Below are 10,102 nucleotides of genomic sequence, written 5' to 3'. Positions count from 1 at the left end.
GGAGTTTCAGCTTCAACATCAGTCCTTCCAATGAACATGCAGGACTGATCTCCTTTAGGATGGACTGGTGGGATCTCCTTGCAGTCCAAGGGACTCTCAAGCGTCTTCTCCAACACCATAGTTCAAAAACATCAATTCTTCAGTGCTCAGCTTTCTTTATAGTCCAACATACACATCCATATATGACTACTGGAAAAATTAAAATGGGCTTATGGCAGTATGAAAACATTTATATCTCCATAAATGTTCACTGGTAGCTTTTAAGAATTTTGTGAAATAAAAAAAATCAGGGAAGTTTACATTTTTCCATCTTGATGTAGACATCCTACTTATTCTTACCTCTTAATGAAAGGACAAGATTCTTCAGGATTTCCTGGTTTCTGGTCTTCTTTCCTAATGAATGTTTTCCCATGACACAGAACCCAATACCCAGGCCTACATAAGTTATGTCTCTTTTATGCTTTAAATGAACTTGATATTGCTGTCTCCCAACTTTGTACTTTGTATCCTTGATGAAATCAAGTGAAATAAGGTCAATTCGGATGCAGAAAATGCTGGCTATAAGGAAACTGCCTCTAAGAGTCAATTAATGGAAGCCAAGAGAGATTGGCCATAGAGACATGTGGAAAAGAGACAGCTTGTAAAGAGATCATTTTGGAGTTGTGATATTACATAATTGGTCTAGCTGAATATACTTTTAAATGACATTGAAGGAAATTAGGGAAATTTTGTAGTGCTCAGAAATCTTTAATACATGAATATTTACAAATTCACTGCCCTGTCCAGAGGGAAACCAGTCCATAACTGAGCCAAAGTGACTCTCTGCCTCCAGTCCAATTCTTTGCTTAAGTTATCTTACACTTTTGACAGGATGAACTTACTTTTCAACCTTCTGTTAAGGCTCATCCTCAGCATCTTCTTCTACCCTTAGCTTCCTAGCTTCCTAGAGTCGGACACGACTGAGCGACTGAACTGAACTGAAAGCCAAATCATACAAATACTTGACCAGACGTTATATTACCTATTTTATATGTGTGAAATTCTCAATAACTCCTAAAATGTTAGGAAAGTACATTTCAAAATGGTCTTGGCCAAGTGTACCTCCAGGACCATATCAGATTATAAAACAGGCTCAACAGTAGTTTTATAAAGTTTTATTGAAACACAGCCTCAGCTATTCTATATATGTGTATATATATATGTGTGTGCCTCAGTTTATGTACTGTCTATGGCTGTTTTCACACTGAGAGTTTTGAGTAATTATCACTGAGATCCAGGACCCCCAAAGGCTAAAATATTTACTAATACCTTGTACATAAATACTTGTTGAAAAAAAATTTTTTTCTTCTTAAAGGCAAAATTGGCTAGTTTCCAAATTAAGCTGACTTGAATTCCACAAATGAGTGTTCACAGCAGTTGTCTCGTATTAAAGAGACTTGATGTTCTAATTTACATTTTGTAGAGTTGAAAACTGAGAATACCGCTTGTGGGCAAAATAGATGTCCCTTGAGGAAAAAAGTCCCCATTCTTGAGTCTACCCTATAACTTTGGCTCTTGTGCCAGGCACTGTGTTTGGGCTCACTTCTAATTTCAGTTCTTCCTCTGGGTATCTCTGAGGACTTCAATAAGTGGTTTGGAATCCCACAGGATTTCTGATTCTGGAAAGCGCCAAAGTTATTACCTGTGGTTATTATCTCTCATGTAGAAAGGAACCTTAAAACATCTAGTCCACCTTCTAACCAAGTGCATAATGCATTTGTGTTAACTACCGTATGCTCTTGGTGTGATTTAATCTGCATTTGGGATGCAGGTCTTTTGGAAGGGTACTCATAAGGCTGACTGACTGAATGGCATTTCTTTGGTAAATAGTCTGTTTCTTAGCTAGTTAGTTAGATCAGTCGCTCAGTCGTGTCCAACTCTTTGCGACCCTATGAATCGCAGCATGCCAGGCCTCCCTGTCCATCACCAACTCCAGGAGTTCACTCAGACTCATGTCCATCGAGTCGGTGATGCCATCCAACCATCTCATCCTCTGTCGTCCGCTTTCCCTCCTGCCTTCAATCCCTTCCAGCATCAGAGTCTTTTCCAATGAGTCAACTCTTCACATGAGGTGGCCAAAGTACTGGACTTTCAGTGTTAGCATCATTCCTTCCAAAGAACACCCAGGATTGATCTCCTTCAGAATGGACTGGTTGGATATCCTTGCAGTCCAAGGGATTCTCAAGAGTCTTCTCCAGCACCACAGTTCAAAAGCATCAATTTTTCAGCGCACAGTCTGTTTCTTAGGAGCTACTATCTAGGTCCTAGTCATACACCACTGAAAAGACAAATGCAGCTTCAGGATCTAGACACCTTCCCCTTACTCACAGATGTATATTTAGATACATAAGTATAATATACATGACTAGTTTTTATAAATTGTATGTCCATACCTCCCCAAATTTTGTCCTTTCAATGCAGCTGTTTTCTTGTTGTGACCATGTCTTCACTCACTCCTCAGTCAGAGATTCTAGTTGACCAATGATGTGAAGTCCGGGTTCATGGGAGATAAGTGTTCATTTCTGCCTGAGGACAGTTTCCTTGGTTGTATTGATTCACAGGCTCTTCTTTCCTGCAGTATGATGAACCCTTGCTTTCATGTTGATTTCTAGCTCCACCTACGACAACAGTGAGCCCCAATATCACTTCTGAAAGCACAAGCACCAGTACTACCAATATTCCAAGGACAACCTACACCACTCCTCCAACAATGAACACCACCATTCCAGAAGGGAACAGCACCACCACAGCAGTCACGGATACTCATCTGACAACGGGGGCCTCTACCTCTGCTCTTCCAAAGCCAACACCCACAGACGACGTCAAGCCAGGTAAACAGTTGTGCTTCTGAGCCCAGAAGCCCTTAAAGGATTGGATATAGACCATCGTGGGCACAGAGTTAAGGCTGAGGTATAGTTTAGGGTAAGGATTCTTCACAGGCTTCCATATCTGACTTTAGACTTTGTGAACTCCTATCCCTGATAGCTCAGTTGGTAAAGAATCTGCCTGCAATGCAGGAGACCCTGGTTCGATTCCTTGGTTGGGAAGATCTGATGGAGAAGGGCTAGGCTTGCCACTCCAGTTTTCTTGGGCTTCCCTTATGGGTCAGCTGTGAAGAATCCGCCTGCATTGCAGGAGACCTGGGTTCGATCTCTGGCTTGGGAAGATGCCCTGGAGAAGGGAAAGGCTACCCACCCCAGTATTCTGGCCTGGAGAATTCCATGAACTGTATAGTCCATAGGGTCACTAAGAGTCAGACACGACTCAGCAACTCTCACTTTCAGTATACCTTGTTACGTTCATCTTTTGGAAGTACAAGCATATCAGAATGAAGGTGACTTGTGACTATCTCATTCTCAAAGGAATTCATTAATACAAAACAAGTCAGACCACTGATCTTGGACATCTAAGGAAAGGCAGACTTGGCTGAGTTGACATGTTGTTATGAAGGAAAAGTAGAAATGCCAAAACAAGGTCAGGTAAATGAGAATCTGTCCTTACAATGAGCTGTGAATAGAGATCACTTAATCCATTCTGAGGCCCAATTCAACACTTAAGGAGAAAGTTTCAGTGAAGATAATATTTATTATGTTTCCTGAGTCAGGAACCAGCCTAACCACTTCTGAAGTATTAATCCACTGAATTCTTATGATAACCCTATGCACCGTAGGTGTGACTCAGGCCTACTTTATATTTGTGAAGACTGAGACACAGTGTCTAAGTTCATCATTGGGAATCACATGAATAGAAAAAGGTTGAGTCTAGATTGTCCCATTAATTTGAATTTGGAGCCTCTCTGCATTCTATCCTGATCATAGAGCATGTGTTTGGATGAGTTTGGCCTGATCTGACATCTTCACTGGAAGCCCCTTTATACAATTGCCCTGTCTTTTCAGGGTGTCAATGACTTACACAGTTTTGCTTCTAGCATCCTTTAATATATTTATGTAGCAGGAAGTGTACTCATACTGTAATAAAGTAAACATCAGATTTAAGGACTGAAGAGATTTAAAATGCACACGTTTGTTTTTTCAATTCAGGGTCCAGAGTTTATACTTCAGATTTCTGTTAGATGAAAGTTTAGGTTTAATACAAATGGAGAATAATTTGACTTAAGGGTGGGGAAATAGCTTGCTATTCAGAGGACCCATTTATGATCAAATTTTCTATCTTTTGGATTAAAAAGATAGCTTTTACCTTTAGAGATTCCCAAAGCCTCCCTAACTCTTTGACACTTTGAAGTGACTCTGGAATCTGAGAACTAACAGAAATATCACAACCTCTTAGCCAAAAACGTCTGATGGAACACATTGATTTCAATTCAGTCATATTGAACCGTGTGTGTATTCAGCTAGGAAGGATCTGAAGGACTGGACTTTGATCTGAGTTTGGAAGAGAGGACTTTAGGTTACAACTGTGGATTTAGAGTCATGAAAGTTTATTAAAAAAAAAAAAAAAGTTTTCTTCCAGGCAGCAAACACATTAGAGCATCTGTTGACTTTCTCAATATTGATTTACTTCTTAATAGTTTGTGTCTGCTGAGGTGCATGGATTAGTGCTCCTGGTTTGGGGAACACGTGTAAGTTATGGCCCTTGTTTAAAGCAGAGGTTCAGAAAGAAAGTCTTGGTGTATTTGTCCATAGGACCTCTGTGTGAATAGAACTCACTGAGTATTACATGTATCCTGATAATATCCCTCAAAGTCTGAGATTACAGTTGAGCTTTACAGGGTAGAAAGGAGGAGAACATGGAAGAAGACCCACTGCAGGGGTATTTGTCCTTACATCCATTTCCTCTCTATGCTCTGCGACCCTGTCCATGCTGGTCACCTAAAATACTCCTGCACTGATTGGATGTAAAATCACACGAGCCCACCTGCTCCTTCCCCCCACTGTGTCCACGAATCTCTTCTCTATGTCTGTGTCTCTATTGCTGGCCTACAAATAGGTTCATCAGAGCCATTTTTTCTACATTATCTTCTGATTAAAAAGAAATGTATTTTTTTAAATAAATAAACAAAAATTAAATCATAGGAGCAGTGGAGAAAAGAAAGATGCCCACAAAGACCCAAACTAGAGAAAGAAGTTAAGCAAAAAAGGTCTTTTGCAGATTTAAGTTGAATACTCTGATCACCTGACTTTCTTCTTGCCCTGTTTTAGTTCCTAAAGTGAGCCACATCCTGTTGTAGATTTGAGCATTGGGGGAAGCAAAACAAACAAAAGAGAAAACCAAAATGCTACTACCAGAAGCAGAGACTAAACAAAGCAATGAAAAATTCCACAAAAAACAAAGACTCCTAAGAACAAGAGTTAAAGGTGATTTTGAAATATGAAGTCCACGGTGAACTAGTGAATAGAAGACCAATTAGAAGCCATAAGGAAAGTCCAGGTGCTGGCAGCCGGCAAGAGGCAGTCCACTCATGGCAAAGGTCATGAGGAAAGAGGCTTGGCATACAAAAAGGCGGGATCGAGCCTCAGGAGTGCCCCTGGATATTCTCGAGCATCTACCCCCAAAAAACCAGAGTCTGCCTACTTAACTGCTTTGTGCTCTCACCTCTGACTTTACTGGGGGCTGTCCCCCACCACCATCTCACTCTCTCTGACAAAAAGTTAACTTACAGCTCCAATTAATAAAGTTCCTAGGCATTGGGAGTGTTTAAATACAAACCCCTCAGATAGCTCTCTAACTCGCCTGACAAGTTTACCCAGACTCCTACAGCTATGCATACGATTGTTTACAGTCTCCCAGCCTTGAGAGGCACCAGAAGCTTAAGATATTCAAATAGCTTAGAGCCTCTCAGAGAGTTAGAAACTGTCAGAATAAAACTAGTAAAAGATTTCGTTGATGAGCCAATGCTTGCTGCCAAGTTTCCACATCCCCTGTATTGTATCCTTGAATGTGTAGTAATTAATATACTTGGTATGTAGAAAAAATAAGTAGTAGCCTTGGTGTTAGCAACTTTAGACCCTTAAGGTAATAAATTCTTTCCTTTGTTGTAAACCCACTGCACCTCTGCCCTATAGGAATGCAACTTTATATAACACCTTCAGAGGATGGCGCCAAACCTTAAAATAATTACTCTTAGAGAAAATAAGTCTTACGGTTGACAAATCTTTGTCAAGAGTCATAAAATGTTAATAGGCCTTCTGGCTAGAAGATGATGTAAATCACCTAAACCATTTGTATACGATAAATTTGCAGGAAAGAAACCCTGGTTTTTGATAAGGATCAAAGACTGCTGACTTTGCATGATTTCACATCCCCTATTAAACTCTATGTGTAACTTAGGGTATAAAAGCCCCTGTTGAAAATAAAGCTATGGGCCTTGCTCACCAAAGCTTGGTCTCCCCATGTCATTCTTTCTTTTCACATTCCGGCTGAGTCTCCATCTGGAGCGCGGAGGTCCTCTGCGACCATTTATTTGCCTGGGCTTCTAAGACCCACTCGAGAAGGTGTCTAAGGTGGGGCACCTTCCGCTATTCGAGAGGGCACCTGCGACCTCCGTGGTCAGAGCTAACCTGGTGTCACAGGTTATATTGATTTTCCGCGTAAACCAAGCTACTCAGCCTCTTTTCTCCGCTGAATTTTCCTACTGAGCTATCCTCATGCTATTACTCTTTATATCTCTAATTAATATTTAAATAAATCACCAATGCCGTCTCTCCTTTGAATACCCTGGATCAGCCGGGGCTGGACCTCGGCATCCAGGTTTGGGAACTCTTGTTCAGGCAGCACCACTAACTTTCCTGGAAATTCTGCGGTGCTCTCAGAGGAAGGGATATAAGAATCTTATTAAGAGACAAATGGTCAACTCTGCAGATCAGATGAGATGTCTGATAGAAAATAAAGGAGAGATTTCAAGGAAGGAAAAAGGAAACATAGCCCTGAGAAATCCCAGTGAAGTTTTTTGGTGAGAAATGAAAGATGAGTTAAATAACACAGGATATCAGTGCTATGAACGGAGTGACTGGAGCACAACTGCAGAAGGAACCAGGGTGCCAGGAACATTGGTTTGTGACTCTTTACCAAGACTCAGACTTTGGACAGTACTTTGCCTTAATGTAACCTCAAGAACTTGGATATTCTCAGTTTATTTTCTGTGCTGGTTAATATGTGCATCTCTCTGGAAAGATGTGTAGATGGATAATTAGGAACTTGAATAAGGTCAGGAAATCCAGATTGGGGTTCTTGTGAAGGGAGTGTATTAGTGCCAGCTCCAAGGCCCTGCTCCACAAACATGAAATAGCACTGGTATGAACCCAAGTTTAACTGGGTGTCCTTCTTAACATGCATGGTTGTAGGCTTTAGGGGACTTCTCACAGTATAAAAAGTGAAATAATTCTGTCTATTGTTAAGCTCTCCACATCATCATTTAGAGCAGATTTATTAATAATAATAAAAGATCTATATGGCAGGGTAATGCATCATGGCCATCCTTGAATTTTTCTCTAAGAAAGTGTCAAAGAGTAATTCCTGATTTTTGTTTTGTTATTTTTGTTGGCAGTGGAAATTTTCCTATGCAAATTACACATGAATCTTCCTTTCTTGTCCCTCATTATGCCCCAAACTTTTCTTGTTCCAAACATTATGAGCTAAAAGGAAATATTTGTGAAATTAATGTTTCTTTGAGCACAGAGAGTGCAGTTCCTCTTGACAGTGGCTTGCATTGCTGCCGTTTTGAGAAGAAAGGGTAGTTCAATGACATAAAAAACATCCTAGAGTTGTGTATTAAGACACGTGAGCTTGTATTTCTACTTACTTTGATCACTTGCTGGGAGCTTCCATGGTTTTTTGTTTGATATAACTTCTTCATTCATTAATAAGGAAAGAAGAGGTTTCTATAATCTTGTTTTCTAATCACTCTTGGGATAAAATAACTTTATCTACACAAATAACTGTATTTGTGTAGAATGAGGCGTTAACACTAAACTTGATTCAAGACCTTAAGCTAGAGGAACTTCCCAGCCAGAAAAGACTGCTATCTCCTAAAGCAGTCCTTCAGTAGTGCTAGCTGGTTCATGAAAAAGCATTCACTACTGAAGGACTGCTTTAGGAGATATAGTAAACATTTTTATGGAGCTGAATTTATTCCACTTGAAGAACTGTCCTTTTCTCTGAGATTATTTCTTAATAGAAATTTTAAATATCCTTTCCTAACATTTTAGGACTTACAGAGAATTTCACATGTATAAAATAGGCAATATAATGTCTGGTCAAGTATTTGTATACTTTGGCTTTAACAGGGGCCAGTTCAGTCTTGTTGCAAATACACTGTATGGGCCTTTATACTATATAGTTTCACCTCTTCCTTCTGCCTTGTCTTGGATTTTTTGAAGCACATTTCACACCATATCACTAAATTACTTCTTTAAAAATTAAAACGGGCTTATTGCAATATGAAAACACTTGCATATCAATAAATGTTCACTGGTACTTTTTAAGAATACTGTGAAATAAAAAAATCAGGGAAGTTTACATTTTTCTATCTTGATGTAGACATCCTACTTTTTCTTACCTCTTGATGAAAGGACAAGGTTCTTCAGGATTTCCTGGTTTCTGGTACTCTTTCCTAATGAATGTTCTCCCACAAAAGTCTTCTATTGAAAATAGAACACTGTACCCAGGACGTCATAAGTTATGTCTCTTTTTTGCTTTCAATGAATTTGATATTGCAGTCTTCCAACTTTGTACTCTGTGTCCTTGATGAAGGCAAGTAAAATAAGGTCAATTTGGATGCAGAAGACACTGACTCTAGGGAAACTGCCTCTAGGAGTCAATTAATGGAAGCCAAAGAGGCTGACCATAGAGACGTGGAAAAGAGACAGCTTGTGAAGAGATCATTTTGGAGTTGTGATATTATATGATTGGTCTAGCTGAATATATTTTTAAATGACATAGAAGGAAATTAGGGAAATTTTGTAGTGCTCAGAAATCTTTAATACATGAATATTTACAAATTCACTGCCCTGTCCAGAGGGAAACCAGTCCATAACTGAGCCAAAGTGACTTTCTGCCTCCAATCCAATTCTTTGCTTAAGTTTTCTTGCACTTTTGACAGGATGAACTTACTTTTCAACCTTCTGTTAAGGCTCTTCCTCAGCATCTTCTTCTACCCTTAGCTTCCTAGCTTCTTCCTCAGGAAATATTTACCACCAAGGAAGACAGTTAGTTAAAAAAGCCAAGTAGACTTCTTCCTTGTTATAGTCCTTTGGTCAGATTTTTTTTTGCTTGCTTCCTCTTTTTGTCTAGATTTGATTTCAAAAAGAATGGAGGGGATTTGGGTGTGCTTTTCATCAAAACCTCTGACTACACTTTTAGACTTGGGTAGGCACGACAGAGGATGAGATGGCTGGATGGCATCACTGACTCGATGGATGTGAGTCTGGGTGAACTCCGGGAATTGGTGATGGACAGGGAGGCCTGGCATGCTGTGATTCATGGGGTCACAAAGTGTCAGACACGACTGAGCGACTGAACTGAACTGAGGCAAATTGTAGCTCTAGGACCAGATCAGATTGTAAAACAGGCTCACCAAAAGTTTGATAAAGTTTTATTGAAACACAGACTCAGCTATTCACGTATATACTATTAATGGATATTTTCACACTGACAGATCAGAGCAGTTATCACTGAGATCACAGGACTCCCAAAGACTAAAATATTTACTAATACCTTGTACATAAATACTTGTTGAAAAAAATTTTTGTTCTTGAGGGCAAAATTGGCTAGTTTCCAAATTAAGCTGCTTGAATTCCTCAAATGAGTGTTCACAGCAGTTGTCTCGTATTAAAGAGACTTGATGTTCTAATTTACATTTTGTAGAGTTGAAAACTGAGAATACCACTTGTGGGCAAAATAGATGTCCCTTGAGGAAAAAAGTCCCCATTCTTGAGTCTACCCTATAACTTTGGCTCTTGTGCCAGGCACTGTGTTTGGGCTCACTTCTAATTTCAGTTCTTCCTCTGGGTATCTCTGAGGACTTCAATAAGTGGTTTGGAATCCCACAGGATTTCTGATTCTGGAAAGCGCCAAAGTTATTACCTGTGGTTATTATCTCTCATGT

At 39.7% G+C, this 10,102-nt stretch overlaps 1 protein-coding gene across 1 annotated transcript in view; it reads left to right on the top strand.

The window, feature by feature from the left end:
* LOC104999716 (hepatitis A virus cellular receptor 1-like) overlaps positions 1-10,102 on the top strand; it is a 34,875-nt gene that overhangs the window by 7,844 nt on the left and 16,929 nt on the right. Inside the window, exon 5 of the mRNA XM_010855273.1 lies at positions 2,652-2,870. Coding sequence (XP_010853575.1) covers positions 2,652-2,870 — 219 coding nt within the window. The remainder of the gene's footprint in view (positions 1-2,651; positions 2,871-10,102) is intronic.

The sequence above is a fragment of the Bison bison genome, unplaced genomic scaffold (genome assembly GCF_000754665.1).
Source record: "Bison bison bison isolate TAMUID 2011002044 unplaced genomic scaffold, Bison_UMD1.0 scf7180017864363, whole genome shotgun sequence".
In the NCBI taxonomy this organism is placed as follows: domain Eukaryota; kingdom Metazoa; phylum Chordata; class Mammalia; order Artiodactyla; family Bovidae; genus Bison; species Bison bison.
Note: the sequence above shows the minus strand (reverse complement) of the source record. Positions and strands in the feature narration are given on the sequence as shown.